Source organism: Camponotus floridanus, unplaced genomic scaffold (genome assembly GCF_003227725.1).
Source record: "Camponotus floridanus strain SB8 unplaced genomic scaffold, Cflo_v7.5 scaffold35, whole genome shotgun sequence".
Lineage (NCBI taxonomy): Eukaryota > Metazoa > Arthropoda > Insecta > Hymenoptera > Formicidae > Camponotus > Camponotus floridanus.
The window spans coordinates 638,183-657,266 of record NW_020229492.1 but is presented as its reverse complement, the minus strand read 5'-3'; the positions used below and the strand labels follow the sequence as shown (position 1 = coordinate 657,266).

At 31.7% G+C, this 19,084-nt stretch overlaps 4 protein-coding genes across 10 annotated transcripts; 3 read left to right on the top strand and 1 right to left on the bottom strand.

The window, feature by feature from the left end:
- The first annotated feature begins 156 nt into the window (after window positions 1–156).
- On the top strand, window positions 157–2,130 carry LOC105255660 (probable cardiolipin synthase (CMP-forming)). 3 transcript variants are annotated; one of them, XM_025410844.1, is made up of 4 exons: window positions 157–557; window positions 997–1,294; window positions 1,411–1,668; window positions 1,755–2,130. In XM_025410844.1, coding segments are annotated over exons 1-4 (819 nt in total). In that variant the 5' UTR covers window positions 157–555; the 3' UTR covers window positions 2,016–2,130. The 3 variants fall into 3 exon arrangements, with proteins under 3 accessions (XP_025266629.1, XP_011263379.1, XP_011263378.1); XM_011265077.3 differs by having other exon boundaries at window positions 157–561; window positions 948–1,294; XM_011265076.3 differs by having other exon boundaries at window positions 158–557; window positions 948–1,294.
- Window positions 2,131–3,642: 1,512 nt separating this feature from the next.
- On the top strand, window positions 3,643–5,560 carry LOC105255661 (complex I intermediate-associated protein 30, mitochondrial). Its single transcript, XM_025410856.1, is given in 4 exon segments — window positions 3,643–3,660; window positions 4,275–4,780; window positions 4,911–5,033; window positions 5,035–5,560. Coding segments are annotated over 3 exon segments (891 nt in total). The 5' UTR covers window positions 3,643–3,660; window positions 4,275–4,409; the 3' UTR covers window positions 5,432–5,560.
- A 455-nt stretch (window positions 5,561–6,015) lies between these two features.
- Window positions 6,016–14,482, top strand: LOC105255664 (vacuolar protein sorting-associated protein 18 homolog). Of its 4 annotated transcripts, none has more exons than XM_011265083.3 (20): window positions 6,016–6,202; window positions 6,789–6,887; window positions 6,945–7,137; window positions 7,332–7,666; window positions 7,739–7,786; window positions 8,140–8,329; window positions 8,532–8,653; window positions 8,970–9,182; window positions 9,405–9,521; window positions 9,580–9,692; window positions 9,842–9,953; window positions 10,069–10,251; window positions 10,408–10,725; window positions 10,989–11,124; window positions 11,265–11,486; window positions 11,663–11,814; window positions 12,025–12,122; window positions 12,366–12,677; window positions 12,821–12,906; window positions 14,295–14,482. In XM_011265083.3, the coding sequence occupies exons 2-19, from the start codon at window positions 6,807–6,809 to the stop codon at window positions 12,882–12,884; spliced, it is 3,009 nt and encodes a 1,002-aa protein (XP_011263385.1). In that variant the 5' UTR covers window positions 6,016–6,202; window positions 6,789–6,806; the 3' UTR covers window positions 12,885–12,906; window positions 14,295–14,482. The 4 variants fall into 4 exon arrangements, with proteins under 4 accessions (XP_011263385.1, XP_019884477.1, XP_011263387.1 ...); XM_011265084.3 differs by lacking the exon at window positions 6,016–6,202 and adding an exon at window positions 6,428–6,446; XM_020028918.2 differs by lacking the exon at window positions 14,295–14,482 and having other exon boundaries at window positions 12,821–12,917.
- LOC105255662 (DNA-3-methyladenine glycosylase) lies at window positions 14,116–17,252 on the bottom strand. 2 transcript variants are annotated; one of them, XM_011265081.2, is made up of 5 exons: window positions 17,001–17,241; window positions 16,581–16,734; window positions 16,296–16,490; window positions 15,935–16,144; window positions 14,116–14,618 (listed from the first exon to the last, which is right to left on the bottom strand). In XM_011265081.2, exons 1-5 carry the CDS (start codon window positions 17,100–17,102, stop codon window positions 14,251–14,253), a joined length of 1,029 nt encoding a protein of 342 aa, XP_011263383.1. In that variant the 5' UTR covers window positions 17,103–17,241; the 3' UTR covers window positions 14,116–14,250. The 2 variants fall into 2 exon arrangements, with proteins under 2 accessions (XP_011263383.1, XP_011263384.1); XM_011265082.2 differs by lacking the exon at window positions 14,116–14,618 and adding an exon at window positions 15,149–15,628 and having other exon boundaries at window positions 16,296–16,425; window positions 17,001–17,252.
- Window positions 17,253–19,084: the final 1,832 nt, after the last annotated feature.

Genomic DNA, 19,084 nt, shown 5'->3' with positions numbered 1-19,084 from the left:
ACGTGGGCGGGGGTGTACACACGGCACTCTGTTGCTCCGAGGACCGACGCGACGCGACGCGCGCCTACCGCACCGAGACCCGTCCTTCGCGCCTGCGCGACGCGGCCATTTTGCTCAGGCGCGGTTACGTCACCGCGCGCGAGCGACGAGCGGGCAATAGGGTGGGGATAGCGGCGGGGCGAGGACGGAAGGGGGGGAGTCTCGTTTCTCACTTTTCGAAGCCGGAACCGCGAAAATCGCGCAATGTTGTCCGTTCCGTCTCTCGAAGATGTCTCCTTGGCCCCGTTTGACGCGAATCGACCGTGAAACGAGATCGCCCGCTTGATTTTTATCCTCGATGATGATTCTTGCTCGGAGGCGAGAATGTTAAATATCGCCTGTATCGACGCTTTTTCTAGAGAGATACTTCCCACGCAGTTGCGGCTGTTCATTCATGTTTGGAGAACATGGAGTTGTGACGTGCGAACGGTGAACTTCGTGCATACGTTTGTTGCTTTCTCGAAACTAACCTAAAAGGCCGCTTACGTCGCGATCATACGAGAGGCGGATTCCTGTATGTACGTATGTGAAATGATCCACGTTTAAGGATTTTTATTTATTATTTAAGCGCGATGCTTTATTCGTAGACACAGTGAATATTTTTCTGGAAATGTTGAGGTTATGTCGTCGTTTTTTACAAAATTCCAAAATTCGATGTTTTAATATAATTTAACCTCGAATCCGTTCTATCGAGTCTTTTAAAATAAAATTGGAAATTTTTATCTTCGAGGAGCTAAAAATTTATTAAGACTTTGATATTTTTGCTGAAAGAGATGACTGACTTGAAATGTCACGAAAACAGTTTACCTTCTGTCAATTCTCTTGGGAAATATTTTTATATTAAATTATGTTTCTTAAACGTGAGAAAACATTTAATAATTCTTGTTTTTATTCTACTTGTCAAATAGAAGCAAGTATAATTATGAACTACTTCACTGTTCTACGATTTAAACAAAGGTCTGCAGTTTGGAACAAAGGTTTGATAGAGCAATGTTTAAAGCAGTATCTGATGTGCCAAGGCAGACTCTGTGTCATAGAAAGTGAAAATCGTTATAGACATTGTATCGCAAAGGAGCGAGCAATTCGAAGAAAAACATGGCGAACACGTATATTGCAGGATATTAAACATACGAGGAGGAAAGTAGAAGAAATTATTGAAAAGGAAAATATCTGGACGATTCCCAATCTACTTTGCATGGGTCGTATAGTGACATCGCCATTTTTAAGTTATTTGATTTTATCGCAAGATTATCAGGTGCGACTCAATATTTTGATAAAGTTATACATGAAGACAAATATTGCATGTTGCATTTATAAATATTTTCTATATATCATGTATTATATTTAAAATAACTTTCTGCCATGGCACAGATAGCGCTATGGCTGCTTGCATTTGCAGGAGTCAGTGATTTGGCAGATGGATGGATTGCTCGTACTTGGACATCACAAGCTTCTAAACTTGGAAGCTTCTTGGATCCAGTGGCGGATAAGCTGCTTGTAGGGACACTATTTCTGTCTTTAGCATGGGTCGGTTTGATACCAGTTCCACTTACTTGTCTTGTTGTCACACGTGATATTGCATTAGTGACTGCTGCATCTTACATTAGATATCGTTCCCTGCCTCCACCAGTATGTACACTTCTATTAATTCAATTATAATTTATTAATCATGTATTTATACCTTGATACATTAAATTTGATGTATATGATTTCAGAAAACCTTAGCAAGGTATTTTGATCCCACACATGCTACTGTACAATTAGCTCCAACCTTGGCAAGCAAGCTAAATACCGGGGTGCAATTGTCTTTGGTTGCTGGAACATTGGCTGCTCCTATTTACCATTTTGTAGATCATCCAATCTTACAATACCTCTGTTACATAACAGCGTTCACGACTGTTGCAGGAGGTATCAGTTATCTGTTGTCAAAAGACACATATAAATTGTTGAGAAGGAGGAAGAAGAATACTCCTTGAAACTAGACTGTACATTATTGATATATACAATGTTGTAAATTATGTATGTAAGAAATTGTTTTCATTACACGATGCATATTACCCTTTTATATTATATCTGCTATAGTCTGTACAAAGATTAAAATAATGTTCTTATTTTTAAAAAGGAAAAATACTACTGAAATTTTTTCTACAAATTCTGGGTAGTTTTATATAGATTATATAAGGTGATTATTTTTCAACATTTCTATGTTTCTTTTTTTTAATATAAAAAGAAAATTATAAAAAGTAAATAATAAAAAATAATATATATATATAAAGAAAACTTTTTTTAGATATAAAAAAAGTACATATAATATACTTCCAGCTCCAATTTATTTCTGATGCATTATCAAGCATTCGTGTTATCGACACTTTGGCTACATAGTTCAATGTCCACGTTTTATCGACGTAGAGGCGCTTTAAACACAAGATAGGTTACATAGGTAAAGCGGCCTTTTCATTGACGCTACTTTTTAGCGTCAATGAAATTGCACCTTAACAGTTGGCAGCCCTACGAGATAGGCTGTGCAGCACTGCGCGTATATAAAATAAATTTGAAATCGCTTCTAGCCTAACCATCTTCACGCGATCGACTTTATTTGAATTGCACGGCATCGCATCGAATTATGATGCGGCGCCGATTTGTTCGAACGTAATTCGGGACATCGCGATGCTGTATAAGCGTCGAATGAGCACGAATTGTCACGCAAATATGATAAATCACATCTACTCACCGTTCACCGGCTGTTCCGCAGGCTGCTCCACTCGCTCGCCTCGGGACGTCCCATTCCGATCTTGATGCACACAAACTCACACGATATCATCAACGCGAATGCGCGACACTTTATTCGGCACTCCCGATATTCGCTCGCATCCGATAATCATCATCAAGGGCGCAAATAACGCGACGCGACTTCGCTCCATCTTCGCGATCGCGCTATCATTGAACTGTGAAAAATAGCTGTCGCGCACTTTCACCGACATATTATGAAAGTCGCGCGATCATCCTTGGACACTTTCGATGCTCTTCCACTCGCGATATTCGTTTAAAAACGGTTAAAAGACGCGAAAAATTCGGACGTACGACGATCCGTGTAACTGCGTATGACTCCGATTCACGTATGACGCGTATGACGTAGCGACACGCGCCAACATGGCGGCCGAACCAGTGCGCACTGGTTCGGCCGCCATGTTGGCGCGTGACTGCTACGTCACAGCTACGTCATACGCGTCATACGTGAATCGGAGTCATACGCAGTTACACGGATCGTCGTACGTCCGCATTTTTCGCGTCTTTTAACCGTTTTTAAACGAATATCGCGAGTGAACGAGCGTCGAAAGTGTCGAAGGATGATCGCGCGACTTTTATAGTGTGTCGATGGAAACGCGCGACAGCGATTTTTGACGATATTCAGTGATGGCGTCATCGCGAAGATGGAGCGAAGTCGCGTCGCGTTATTTGCGCCCTTGATGATGATTATCGGATGCGAGCGAATATCGGGAGTGCCGAATAAAGTGTCGCGCGTTCGCGTTGATGATATCGTGTGAATTTGTGTGCATCAAGATCGGAATGGGACGTCCCGAAGCGAGCGAGTGGAGCGGCCTGTGGAACAGCCGGTGAACGGTGAGTAGATGTGATTTATCATATTTGCGTGACAATTCGTGCTCATTCGACGCTTATACAGCATCGCGATGTCCCGAATTACGTTCGAACAAATCGGCGCCGCATCATAATTCGATGCGATGCCGTGCAATTCAAATAAAGTCGATCGCGTGAAGATGGTTAGGCTAGAAGCGATTTCAAATTTATTTTATATACGCGCAGTGCTGCACAGCCTATCTCGTAGGGCTGCCAACTGTTAAAGTGCAATTTCATTGACTAAAAAGTAGCGTCAATGAAAAGGCCGCTTTACACACTGAAAAAGTTGAAACTGTTTGAACTTTATTTTATTGACGCCATATCTAGAGAAAGTCTAGTGATTTTAATTTGCCGCTGGTTTCTAGCGTCAATGAAATTGCACCTTAAATGGTTCTTTTAAGGCTAGGGCACACACTTTCCATAAGACATAACAATAAGGTTTCGACCAACACGTTGCTCAATTTGATTACGGACGGCCAAATTGAGCAACGCGATTGGTCGAAACCTTACTGTCATGTCTTATGGAAAGTGTGTGCTATAGCCTTTACTCGACTTAAATACAGCTTCATTAAATATATAAATAAGAATATTTATTTCAGGTGTAAATACATCCTACCTTGTGTCCGAAGAATATATCATAAGGCAAATGAAACGCAAATAAAGCAGAAAGATTATCTAATCGATAATTTCAAACTTTTGATTTCTCTGCAACTACAAGAGCCTGAAAAATAAATATGACCATGCGAATATTTAGGAAAATATTGACAGACTTTGCGATCGGGAAGAGGAGATTACATGTAACTACGAATCTCTCATCTTTCTATGAACGCGATCGAAAATCAGGTTATAAAATAGTGTACGATAGACCACCACCGGAACAAAACTTAAGTATCATAGGCAGATTACGCGAAGGATGTCGACAATTCAAGGAAGAGTTTGGTATTTGGTTAGAGGAAATGAGAGAAAAATTTAAAATGGATCCTACTCTTATATACAGGTCAAACGAAGTGGATGTTGCGTGGCGATTTAACAGGGATCCAAAATCATTGGATCAGTGGGTTATTACCTGTGATAGCGATTATGAAGAAGGCTTTTCAACAGCTAAGTGAGTACAAATGGTATATATACAATAACAATAGATATATAGATATATAATAATAATAGATAAACTACATTTATATCTTATATGTTTACTTGGTGTTTCAAATCAGTAATCTGTCATTGTTTCTTTCTAGATTAGAATTGTCTCCTATTGGTACTGGCATATTTTCTGGCACATTAAGTACTCGTTTACCTAAAGACGGCAGAATAAAAAATGCTGGTTTCTGTAATATTACCACGATACCCAAACAAAAATCCCAAGCGCGATGTTTGTCATGATTGGACGCCATATACTCATCTTATTCTTCGTATTAGAGGAGATGGCAGGTGTTACACGTTGAATATTTCAACCAGAGGTATATTCGACCTGATGTGGAACGATGTATATCATTATGTGCTCTATACCAGAGGTGGGCCTTATTGGCAATATGTCAGAATACCATTCTCTAAATTTGTATTTACAAGTAAAGGCAGGCTGCAGGATGATCAGACAGTCATTATGTTACATGAAGTCACAAATTTTGGTATTTCATTGGGAGATGATATTAATGGTCACTTCAAATTAGAAATTGACTATATTGGTTTGGAATGTGACGAATATCATAATGAGGAGTTTGCTTATGAATCTTACAATTTCTCAGGAGTCAGATTTTAATTTTTACATACAAAGTAAAAGAGAGATTATCACTTTGTCACTCCATATATAAGGGGAAGTGGGAAGTGTAAATAGGAAATGTGAAAATATGTATTGCATAGTATGAATAATAAACTTGTATATAATTTATTAATAATATGCCTAAAAGAAAATCTCTAAAAAGAAAATAATATCCTTTATTTTAACAATATACAACAATAATATAACAATATATTATATTTAATAATTCATAATATTGTATATAATAATAATTTGGACATTAAAAACAAAGGATTTTTTCTGTTTGGCAATATTCGACTAATGAGAATCTATTTAAATTCCAATCAACTTTATCTACTACTAAAAACTTGATTAATAATTACATTTTGTAAGTTTCAGTAATTAATTTATATATACATATTTTTTACACATTTTTTAATTTAAAAATCTGCAAAATTTATATATATATATATATATATATATATATATATATAATATAAAATCCTGATATCCAATTTATGTATACGATTTCAAATAATAATTTTGTGTGTAACACAGAAATAATGCGCACTATAACATTACGTACACATGAGTAAATCACGTGACTTTCATATACGTGATATCGTATCGACAGTATAGATTTTTCAACATGCAATGTCGAGATAAATTAACAAAATTTTGCAATAGCTTATGAATGGCAACAATAGTTATAAAATTGTGTTTAGTGCGTGAAAATTACATATTATTTGAGCTAATTAAAAAAAACAATAACGAATATACAGTGTTTTAAAAGTAAGTAAATTTCATTAATAAAGGAACTTTTTTCTTAAGGAGAAATTGTCGAAGCATAATTTACGAGTGATTGGGAAGGTTTTTTTTTTCAATATTTAATTGAATATTTCTTGACACCTTATCTGACACCTTTCTTGACACCTTATATACATTTTGTCTATTAATTTAAGGTTATGTTTACCAATCAGCTGATTATAGCTGGCATTCGTACAGCAGAATAGACGCAAATTTTGATGTCATTTGTGTATAAATATATTAGTACTTTTTGAAGACTTTTATGATGACGCGAAATAAGTTGGATTTTTCTAAAAATATAAAATTATAAATTTATATCTGCATACTTACGTTTACTTTTGAAATTAGGTTCAATAAGTGAAATATATACATAATTATTTTTTATGCATATCAAGATTTATAATATATATAATTGTTAATTTAATTGCTGTCAATATATTTGTTTTCGTATTGTTATCAAATTTTATATTATTTTTATACTTTTAAATTTTGAGCAGTTTTTTAAATATTAAATGGCCAAGTATTTTTAATATTTAAAAATATTACATATATGTGTGTTTTATTTATATAGGTTTATTTAGTAATCAAGATGACATCAATGTTTGATCAGTATGAGCAGGCTTCTCAGCGTTCCAAGCAAGTGGTTGCACCACCGATTCGTCCGGACATTGTGAGTTTGTATCATTAAACATTAATTAACGCAATATATAATTGTAATATTTTACAGAGCACTGCAGGTTTTATACAAATGAAGCTGCAGGATGATGGGCCAATATTCACTAAGCAGAAAGTTAACTTTTTGCCATCTGATAAAATTCTTCATTTGGCTGTTAGTAACAACATATCTGTGATTGCTATGGCTAACAATATCTTGTTGCGCATTGATATGAAAAAACAATCAGAATCTGACAAAATTGAAGGTGAATGAGACAATGCTATTTACTTTTTTTTTAATCAATAATGATATGTAATTTTTTAATAAAAAATTTTTTTATAAATATAATTATTTTAATAATTTATAGATATATTAAAAAAAATTTTATTTTTTTATTTACTTGACATTAATTATTTCCTCTTCATTATTAAATGGAAAACATTGTGATTTTGCTTTCAGAAATTGACATATCCAAATATGCATTGAGCATGAAAATATCTGGCTTGTTTCTGGATCCATCGGGTTATCACCTGCTGATAACTCTAGTGCCAAGACATGGAGATAATCCACCAGCAGAGATATACTACTTGCATAGGAACGCAACAAAACTCAAACAGGCTGGCAAGTTCAAGGGTCATGAAATCACTGCTGTGGGCTGGAACTTTTCTAAAACGTCAAAAACAACTTCTGGTCCAATTTTACTGGGCACTTCTAAGGGTCTAATTTTTGAAACAGAAATTGGATTGGAGAATGATAAGATATTTAATACAAGTTTGGAACAATATTGGCGCCAGGTATTAATTTTTATATACATTATTCCATTTACCTGATCATATTTTTTTTATCACTATTTGTTGTTAACAAAGCTTCCAAATTACCTGCCTCTTTATGGAACAAAAGAGGTAGGAGGATTGGTGAGTTTTACATATATTCTTCTCTTTTATATTTTTATATACAAATACATATAATTACGATAATCATTTATATACAAAAAAATATATTTGAATATAAATGATTATCCATAATTTTTTTTAACAAAAAAACGATAATAATATAAAGGCTATTTTTTTATAAAAGATAAAAACTTAAACATTTATTCGTTCTGCGTTCTGATATGGCTAAAATGAGAAGATACTAATAAAGATATATTTTCTAATTTTACACATGCGGTTGTGTGTTTACATATTAAATATTAAATAATTGTGTGTTTACATTTAAATTATTCACTTGAAATAGCATGTAAAATGTTTTTGATGATTTTTTTTAGGTATTTGACTTAGGAAAAAATAGTAAGCCTCCAATCACTGGAATAGAATTTCATAAAATACCTAACTCGGACAAATATGTGATTATTGTAACCACTCTTATGCGCATTTATCAATACATTGGTGCTATTAGTAATCCCGAAGAGAAACCTCTCTTGCAGCAAGTGTTTTATAAATATCTTAATGCACAAGGTAAGAAAGGCAGATAAAAGTTGCCTATATATGTATATATGATGCTAATATTTTATACTCATATGAATATGTATTTCACACTCATATGAATTCTAAGAAATAAAAAGATTATTTTAGCTTTTTATAGTTCGAAGAAATTTTAAAGACATTATGTTATAATTATACATTTCAAATGAATGAATAAATTACATATTTGTTTCAGAGAGTTTTAGCGAAGTAATAAATTCTTTGTCATATTCGAAAATGCAATTTTACTATCCATCTTTGGATGTTTTACCAAAATCGTTTGGATGGTTGACAGAAACTGGTATCCTATATGCCCAGGTATAATTATGCTTCCTTTTTTTAATTTTTAAAAATTTATATTTTTTCTAATTTAACTTTAAACTTTTAAAAAATTGAAAATTATAAATCTAAATATGTTTCGCTCTCTATTTTTTTTTTAATTTTGTCTTTTCTTTAGTTCTATAATTTTTTTCTTTTATAATAAATAATTATTAGTTAGAAAATACATTAAAAATTTGTGAATTTTTAATGCTATTTTTTTATGTATGGATTGCTTAGAAATATTAAACGACATCATGGAATCCATAATCGTTGAGAATCATCGAGTTAAATGAAGATTGTATGATGATTTTAGGTAGACCCGAAATCTGATACGAATATACTGATTAATCAGCAAATGTTGACGTGCCCGGAAACGAGTCTTATGGGCAGTAATGTTTCGCAAACCACTTCGCTACCATTGTCTTTTGTATTGACGGAATTCCACGCATTACTGTTATATCCAGATCGCGTAAAGAGTATATCGCTTCTGAATCAAGAGTTGATATTTGAGGACATTTACAATGATGTATGTGTGCAAATTTTTCAATTCTCTATAACTATTATGTTTATATTACAATTATATCTGATAGAGATTAAGAATTAAAGAATTAAAAAATCATATTTAAAGTAATTACAATTACAGTTATAGTTAATTATAATAAAAATTAATGTTATAGATTTTGCGTTATAGTTAAACCTTCCCGCGAAATATTAAATATATATATACATATCATTTAATGATGTTTAGGCGGTCGGCAAATTAATTGGCATCACTAAGGATCCTGCGACGAAATCGATTTGGGCTTATAGTGAGCAAGCCGTCTTTAAATACAAAGTAACGAAAGAAGATAGAAATGTTTGGCAGGTAAAGAGAAAATAAAAATAATAACTTTGAAATGACAGTAATAATGTATCTCATCTAGGTGTACATTGAAAAGGGTGAGTTTGAACTGGCCAAGCAATATTGTAAAGATAATCCGGCACACATTGATCAAGTACTAATCAAACAAGCGGAAATGCTTTTCAAAAACAAAGAGTGAGTCTCTCTTTCTCAGTGGATTTATGTTTGTATATTTGTTGTTGTATGTCAATATAATATTTTTTTTGAAGTATTATTTCGTATTATCCAGTAAGTCTACATCTCATCCAATTCGACTTTTATTTTGATATTTGAATATATTACAGATATGAGAAGAGTGCTTTAATATATGCTGACACTCACTCTTCCTTTGAAGAGATCTCATTGAAGTTTTTGCAGGAATGGCAAATTGAAGCATTGAAAACATTTTTGTGCAAGGTAATTGAAAAGAATTACATTTTAATAAATGTAATAATAATTAATAATATTTAATCCAGCAACTTTGTTTCTTGTATAAATAAATATTAAATAAGTAGATATTATTTGTTTCAAGAAACTTGATGGTTTAAAGACGCAAGACAAGACACAGATAACAATGATTGTAATTTGGGTGACGGAATTATTTATGAACCAAATGGGAGCCTTGCGCAGTAGCAACACAGCCTATCTTCATGATTCACAGTATATGGAGTTGCAGAAACAATTTGATAGCTTTCTCGCTATTCCCAAAGTCGAGGTATGTAGAAAAAATAAGAACAGTTTAAAACCAGGAAATATACTTATTAAATTTTGCATATTTTATGTCTTTGGTAGCACTTACTAAATTAATTTATCATAAATTTAATTAACACTATACTAACACTATACTAACACTATACTACACTCTGCTTAGGAATGCATAAAGAGAAATCGTAGTACGATATACGATTTGATGGCCAGTCATGGCGACAAGGACAATCTGATACGTCTTACGATAATGCACTGCAATTACGAGGAAGTGATTCGACAACATCTGTACAAGAATAATTATCTGGAGGCACTTGGGGTACTAAAAAGTCAGAACAATAAAGATCTCTTCTATCGATTCGCGGGGATATTGTTACAAGAATTGCCGCGGCCTACGGTAGCTGTTTTAATCTCACAAGGATCATCGTTGAAGCCGGCGAAGCTTCTGCCAGCCTTAGTCTCGTGCAACAGTGATGAGAAGCATGTGAGAAACAAATTGTTACTCTTTCATCGTACAATTATTGACATGATAATAACTAAATTAATAAAAAAAATAATTGATTATTAAAACGGAAAATTGAAAAACCACACAAGGAATTCAATTTATAATAATATAATAAGATAAATATATAAAAAACAGATATGTGATATTGTGATCAATCAAATTTTGAAGTCGTGGCAAGATATCTTTGATATTATCTTTTTTAATATCACAAATGCGTTGTTGATTATCCTTTTTTTCCATAGGCAAAAGAAATTATTAAGTACTTGGAGTTTTGCGTGTATAAACAGGGCTCGCAGGAACAAGCAATTCACAATTTCCTCTTATCATTGTACGCTCGTTATAAGCAAGACGAAGTCATGCGATATATAAGTTCTCAAGGTAAATCTATGCATTTTGAATAATTAATTTGTTTTATAATTATATATAAATATAAATTAATTATAATTATTTCTGAATTTTTTATCATAAATATCATTTAAAACAATCCTTGAGACAATCTATTTTTTTGTTAATTCCAGGTCAGGATATCAGTATGGTACACTACGACGTGCATTACGCGTTACGATTGTGTCAGGAAGTAGGCTTGACGGAAGCCTGTGTACAATTGTCGGCATTACTCGGCTTGTGGGCTACTGCTGTAGATCTCGCGCTTACGATCAGCGTGGATATCGCTAAGCAGATCGCTGCCATGCCTTCTGATCATGATGACGAACTAAGAAAGAAACTGTGGTTAAAAATAGGTATATATAGCTTTGTTAATATATTAATCTTATTAAGAAAAATCTTGTAACTTTATAACAGATTTATTAGAATATAATAGATCAGATTATATTAGAAACTTGTGAGGGAAAGATTATATAAAATATATATATGTTATAAATTACTGTTACATAAAGATTATTTTGCTGTGTTACAGCGGAGCATGTGGTACGAGAAAAAGATGATATACAGCAAGCAATGAAATTTTTGCAGCACTGCGATTTAGTTAGGATAGAAGATATTTTGCCTTTCTTCTCCGATTTCGTCACAATTGATCATTTCAAGGAAGCTATCTGCAATTCTCTACAGGTACAAACTAAAACTAATCCTAAATACATGTGATCAGATTTCAAATTAGTTTCCTGTTTTCTTTTTTTTTGACTTTTTATATATATAATGATAATTTTCAATAATTTGGTTGAGAAAAAGAGATAATGTATTGCAAGAAAATGAAGATTATAGAGTAGGTGAAAAAAGAACCTTTTTATTAATTTTTTCTTTCTCTCATATTTGCAATAGGAATATAATCAGCATATTCAAGATCTTAAAGAGGAAATGCAAGAAGCCACAAAGGCAGCAGAGCTAATCAGGAAGGATATTCAAGCCTTTAGAACCAGGTACTGACAAATAATTTTTTTAAATTATTTATTTTATTTACAAATTTGATTTATTAATATCTTATTTAATAATAGATTCAATAAAAAAATATATTAGAATTATTTAAAATCTGTTTGTGTTGCAAAACATGAATTTTATACATAAAAATAGTAATAGTAGTATAATTGTTTGTTATTATAATATTATTGTATTAGACATTGTTTTTGTTTTTTATTTAATTATCAAGTTATACTTTGTTTCAGATGTACCTTTGTGCATGCAAGAGACACGTGCAATACATGTGAAGTACAATTGCTATTGCGACCTTTCTACGTGTTTCCCTGTGGTCATAAATTTCACAGTGATTGTTTAGTAGCGGCGTTAACGCCGATGTTATCTATGGATCAAAGAACGAAGCTGGCGGATCTTCAGCGACAGCTAACTGCAATCTCAAATCGACCTGAAGACACTACATCGATGACATCTGTGTCTTTGTCTACGAGAGATCAAATCAAAGCCGATATTGATGAATTGGTTGCTTCGGAATGTCTCTACTGTGGAGAACTTATGATAGAGTATGTTTTTGAATACTGTTTTAAAATTTAATTGTAAAAAATATTAAAATTTTAAAATTAATCATAATTATCTTGAAATTATTCATATCTGAAAATAATTTTAAAGTTTAATGAAATTCAACATGATTGGTTATTTCTTATAGGTCAATAGACAAACCATTCATCGAGGAGGGAGATTACGAACGCGTGATGAAAGAGTGGACATGATGAAGCTTCTGTGCAGAATTTGGTAGAGTATATTTAATTTTTTGTATATCCTTTTTCTTAGAGAGAAATTAATTATGACCTATGTGTAATCATATTTTGACTATATAAACTAGTCATTATGATCTCAAAGTTGACACTTCAAGTTCTGGAATAATTTTCAAAATTGCATTTTCCTTCATAATCAACTTCTTAAAATGTGTAAAAAAAAATTACGTATATCATGTATACGAAAAAGATATATATTGAATTCGATCTTCAAGCTTTTTGCAAGAATAACGATTATAATTTAAATATTAAATTTATAATCGATTTTTTTAATTTTATATTTCTCTCCATTTCAAGTCGATTATTTTCCTCTAAATTAGAAATCTCTTTTTTTGTACTGCTCTTTCTATTTATTTATTTTACAATGTGATTACATTGGATGAAAAGATTGTGCAATATTTTCATTCTACATGTGTTATATTAAACTGAGGATGCATACTAAAAGAATATTATTGTTAGAATAGAGAAAATACAAGATCCAAATCTTATAGAGAAAATCGTATAACTGAATAACTGTATAACTGAAATTCTATAAATGATTTTATTATTTTATAATAATATACTTAACTGTTGTGACAGACTTAAAATTATTGTAATAAATTCGATTGTTTCAATTCTCTTCATTACTACAATTAAATAGCTTATTTACATAATTAGAAGTAAATTTAAATAATTCATACATATAACATTAAAATCTTAATCAATATTCATACTTTATAATATATTAATATCTTTTGATGACAATATTGTATTCTCCAAATTTTTTGACATATCAATTATTATTTTGCAGTTTAAATAATTGTATCATAATGTATCAATATTAATATCAATGTTATTATAGAAATATTTGTACTTTTATATAAATTAATGATAATTAACAGGTTATAATGAAAGTCAATACATCAACTTTAATTATCAACTATTACTTTTATAGCAAAATATTAATAAATTTTTTATCTAACACTAGCATATTTGATCAAATTTAGAAAAAAATTAAGAATAAAAAAATAAGAAAAGAAATAAGAATAAAAAGAATTAAAGAATTTTTCTGGCAAAATTTGTGTTTTGTAATTTTCAGTGATATAAATTATTATTGTTAGTATCTCATTTATATATATATATATATATATATATATATATATATATATATATATATATATATATATATATATATATGATTTCCCGTTTTATAATGATTTAGAAATGATGTATATCTATTAAAATTGATGTATTGATTTCTTCTTTATGGAAACATGAAGAAGTGCAGATTGAACTTCTTTATGTTTATCAGACAAAATAATTCAAATTTACTCTCGAAATATTAAGAAATCTCCATCTCTGCCTTTTTATCTTTTTTGCTGACAGATTTATTGCCGTAAACATAGTAGCGTAAAAGTTTGCTGGCCCATTCTAAACCACAGCTGTCGATTCCAATCCTGGTGGATTTGACGATCTTAAAATCCCCCGCTGCACCATCATCTTCGATCCACAGACCTTTCCATGTACAAAGAGAATATCTACTGTGTTCCTTGTTAATCTGATATGCCATGCAGAACTTCGAAGGGCCGTTGCACAATTCATGCGGCTTTAGATTCCGTTCGATTTTTCTCTTCATATTACGCTGGTTAGCCATGTACGTGGTACCCTCTAGAGGATCAACGGCTCGCACCAATACCGCGCATCCGTCACCTAAGACCTTACTAACAGGTGAGAGGTGAAGTCTTTTGGAAGCTGTGGATATGAGGATCTGATTCTTTTTTAATTTCCATGATATTGTAAATTTATAAAAATGGGTTTTTTTCCACTATAAAGATTAAAGAGGCATCAAAGAATTTTGTGATAAAAATGTCTGATTTATTTTTCCAGAAACTTGGGAAGATTGAGTAAAATTGTTTTAACTTTGAGACTGAGATTTTTTCCAAGTTTTTAACATTAAAAATTGTTACAATTTTCATGTAACATTTTATTAGATTACTTCACATATAGTTTACTATAATATGGTTATAGTTCCAAATATCCACAGCATTTTCTTGAACATTAACTAAAGTAAGAATTGATTCTGACCTTTTAAATTTTTATGTTTCAAAATTTGCTAATTTAAAAATATTAGAAATTTGAAAAAACTATGATATTCTAGATTAGTAACAGACACTTAGAACAAAAAAAAAAAAAAAAAAAAAAAAAAAAACATTACATATATTACATAATTATATTAGATTACAATATAAAAGCATAATATATTAAAGCATACTATATTACGAGAAAAACTCTTGTATTTAATATTTATAAAATCTAATTCATCGCGATATAAGCATGCGTCTCGTATTCGGAATTTTTTTCGCCAACACTAGCACTTCCCAGGACATAATATCGCGTAGTTTTCGTACAGTTATCAATCCACATAGAATCTTTGGACGGTACAGCTACTATGGTAGGAGATCTTACGAAGGGTTGACACTCGAGCCACAGGCTATTACATGCATAAGCGAGTTTCCGATCGAAAACGTCCTGATTGATTGCAAATGCGTCGCAAATCTTGGACGGATTATTACAAAGTTCGTATTGCTTTAGGCGCGTTACACGTCTCGCGATTTGTTTTTCACTTCCGTTATTCTTGCATCGCATGTTTCTTAGCAATTCCATATACTCGAAGCCCACCAGCGGTTCTATCGCTTTGATCAATACATGCGCGTTTCCCTCTAAATGTTATTTGATATTGTACTAATATAACATTGATAACACATCGAAAATTATAAATGATCCTTTAAATAAATGTTCTTTTTCGAATCTAATTTGTAAAAAAAGATATTAAAAAATAATCAATTTGATAATAATATCCAATATAAAAAAGAGCAATTATAACTGTCATATTTATAATTGCTTGATTACAATCAGAGTTGCTCATTTTAAACTTATATACTAATATATAGGTAAAATTAATGTTATTGAAGTAGTAGTACATTGAAGTAGTAATTAATCTTATGATAGTATTTAAGAATGCTCACCTTGACTAGAGATATTGAAGCAGTAGTACATGCCATATGTCATGTAAACATAAATAGTTCCTGGTGGCATGTACATTGGTAGATTACGAGGTGTAACCTTGTTTTGACAGGTATGTGATGCTTTGTCAATCGTGCCTAAATATGCCTCAGTCTCTACAATTCTGCCTTTGAGAATAGTTCCATTCTCGAGATATCTCACAAGCACTTTCCCTGTTAGAAAATTATTCAACATACAGCTTATATACAATATACAGAATATAATTTTTAAGAAAATATGATGTGCTTCACAAATATATTGTTCTAACAAATTAAACATTCTTAACATTGCACATCTTAGATAAGAGAAGTTTAATCCATAAACCTAGGAGCTGCTGTGCTAGTTCTTCACAGGGAATATCATAGAATTTGTATTGTAATCGACTAGAAGATAGTTCCTTTTCCAAAGGTGTTTTAGGAAGATCTTCTAATTGACTCAGTTCCTTCTTCATCATCTGTAAATCCACAACAGCTCTTAGTTTTCCTTTGCTAGGACTTGTGTTTGGTTTCAACTTTTCTTCTACAATATAAAAATATAAAATATAAAGTAATCTGTATATCTCTGTGAAAATAAGAATTTTGTAATTGATCAATTAATCTTTTAACTAACCCTTGATGCTACTTTCCACGTCTGGCTCTTTCCGATTATTCTTGGATTTCTTAGAGGATGCAGTAATATAAGGATTGCTTGTGTCACTTGCATTTTTACTATTTTGATTTTGTAAAGACTTGAAGTTTAGTTTTTGTCTCTCATTCAATATCACCTAGAAATATTCATAAAAAGAATTAAGAAGATTATTATAAATGAAAGTTGTAAAATATTTGTATAGTATTTTCTCAAGAAAAGTCTATTATTCAGAAAAATTTATCATTTTCAAAGAACAAGAGATTAAGATATACATAAACATAAATTCTTTTAACGCATTTGTTAGAATAATTATAAAATAAAAAATATAAAAACTACAAAAAATTAATTAATATTTAAAATACAAATTCTTTTATCGCATTTATTATAAAATATTATACAAACCATCGATGTCGTTTGATCGATCTTTGGTGTAGTTTCATCATTCTTATTATTTTCGATCGTATTTTGCTGCTGAATTTTCGCAGCTGCTCTTGTTCGTTTCATCAATTTGTCTCGTGTCACAAATTCAATTGTCTCCCAGCTTCCAATTGCCCGAAAATTAATTATTTCTACGCGAAACAGCGAGTGACATGTGTCGATGTCAAAATATTGAAAACAACAATCGTAATTATTTCGTTGAAATAAATAAAGCGAATCGACCAATCGCAAATTGAGGCTATAACTCGCTCGACTGTGATTGGTCGACTAGTTTACTACTTGAAGTTCGCTATCTCGCATCTTTTCATGCATCATGATCCATCCAGACGCATTTGCAGAGCCATCTACAGGCATATTCATAGACGAGCGGACCAATCAAACGAGTGCAGTGTGAGGAAAATCGTTTCGCGTTCTTCGCACGCGACTTGTCCATTTTTTCGACACGATCTTGCGAATTCTCGCGAAAAAAGTTGACAGCTGACAGTTTGACAGTTGAGTGAAAAACGAGAAGAAAAAACAAATAAAAAGAAACGCGAATTTTTAAGTTACATCGCTACGAACGATCATCGAATCGCGCTTCAGTCTCCGCATCGGTTCCACCAATCAAGTTCGTTCCCTCCATTTTGATCTGTTCCCTCTCCCTCCTTCCCGCTATTTTTCATATAGCCATTCCTGCCCTACTCTGGTTCGTGCGTGCGTTTGAATTCGACGTATTCGCGAGTTCGGTGTTTTTTTTTCGCGATTTATCATCTCGTGCGACGACGCTCGACGTGGGTGATCGCTGGAGAAGGTGCGTCGGTGCAACGCCAAGGTAAATTGATTTGAAATCCCATTAATGTCAAGGTCGCGCGCGCGATTCCCAGGTAGAACATGAAACTCATTATGACGCTACCTAAAAGTCATTTTAGAAAAATCATAATGATCTCATTTGATATACTTTTGGTATGTTTTGGTGACTTATTAATATCATTTTTTATATATATTACACAATTACTTGTTTATTTAATTATTCATGTATATTTTAATATATATTATATATATATATATATATATATATATATATATATATATATATATATATATATATATATGTATATATATATATTATTATTATATTTTAATATATATTGCGGAATATAATATTCATGTATTTTTTATTATATTTATAAGCAACATAATCTTTTTAAAATTATATAATGCGATTATTGAACTTAAAAATTTATGATTCTTTTTGTCATCTTTAACTCATTTTTTAATCTTTTTTGTTTAGGTATAGTTTCATGTTCTACCTGGGTATTCGATAGCGCAAGATTATTAGTTTACCCGCAGTATTTGGCGGGTGATAGCGCGTCTCGGCATTTATTATATAGCGTGCATAATAAATAATGGCATAAAATCGTAAGATGGAAATAATGATAATTTGTACAGCTGTATCGAACGTTCATCCGATTATAAATTACAGAGAAACTAATAACCCAGCAAACACCAAGCAACAGTTATATAACTGTTATAATTTCCTATTCGACAATATAACTGTTACGTAACATGTAACATTTATATTGTTGAGTGGGGAATTACAACTAACAGTTATATAAATGTTACTTGGTGTTTGTTGGGAAATGTACATGCAATTAATACGCTTGCACTTTCTTCCTCCGCCATCTTTATCTCAGCTTTTTGTAAAACATTCATTGTTAATTAATTAATATTCAAAAAATATTCCTATTAAAATATAATTTTTATATAATCTTCCAAATAAATTTTATATAATTTACGCAACAATTGCAGAAAATTATGTTTTAATTGCTAATAACATGATGCATAAAGATATACGTACGATGCGAGAGTCGATTCAGAAATCTTCCATCTGCAGCAAATTGAAGATACTTCATAAATACCGATAATACTCTCATGTTCAATCAAAATATGTGTAAGTGCAATAAATTAATTACGAGGTTACCGTTGTAATAATATTTAATTGACATTTATTTCTAAAAACAGTTGAGTAAACTCGATTCCCTAACAACACACATGTCCAAAAGACGTCC

Bases quoted from the DNA above. Each gene is read 5' to 3' on its own strand.
- LOC105255660 (XM_011265077.3), top strand. From the start codon at position 962: ATGAACTACTTCACTGTTCTACGATTTAAACAAAGGTCTGCAGTTTGG. The intron at 1,295-1,410 runs GTGCGACTCAAT...GCCATGGCACAG, and splicing joins TTTTATCGCAAGATTATCAG to ATAGCGCTATGGCTGCTTGC. The intron at 1,669-1,754 runs GTATGTACACTT...ATATGATTTCAG, and splicing joins ATCGTTCCCTGCCTCCACCA to AAAACCTTAGCAAGGTATTT.
- LOC105255664 (XM_011265083.3), top strand. From the start codon at position 6,807: ATGACATCAATGTTTGATCAGTATGAGCAGGCTTCTCAGCGTTCCAAG. The intron at 7,667-7,738 runs GTATTAATTTTT...TTGTTAACAAAG, and splicing joins TGGAACAATATTGGCGCCAG to CTTCCAAATTACCTGCCTCT. The intron at 11,125-11,264 runs GTAAATCTATGC...TGTTAATTCCAG, and splicing joins GCGATATATAAGTTCTCAAG to GTCAGGATATCAGTATGGTA.
- LOC105255662 (XM_011265081.2), bottom strand. From the start codon at position 17,102: ATGAAACGAACAAGAGCAGCTGCGAAAATTCAGCAGCAAAATACGATC. The intron at 16,491-16,580 runs GTTAGTTAAAAG...TTTATATTGTAG, and splicing joins CGTGGAAAGTAGCATCAAGG to AAGAAAAGTTGAAACCAAAC. The intron at 14,619-15,934 runs GTGAGCATTCTT...GTAAGGTCTTAG, and splicing joins CTTCAATATCTCTAGTCAAG to GTGACGGATGCGCGGTATTG.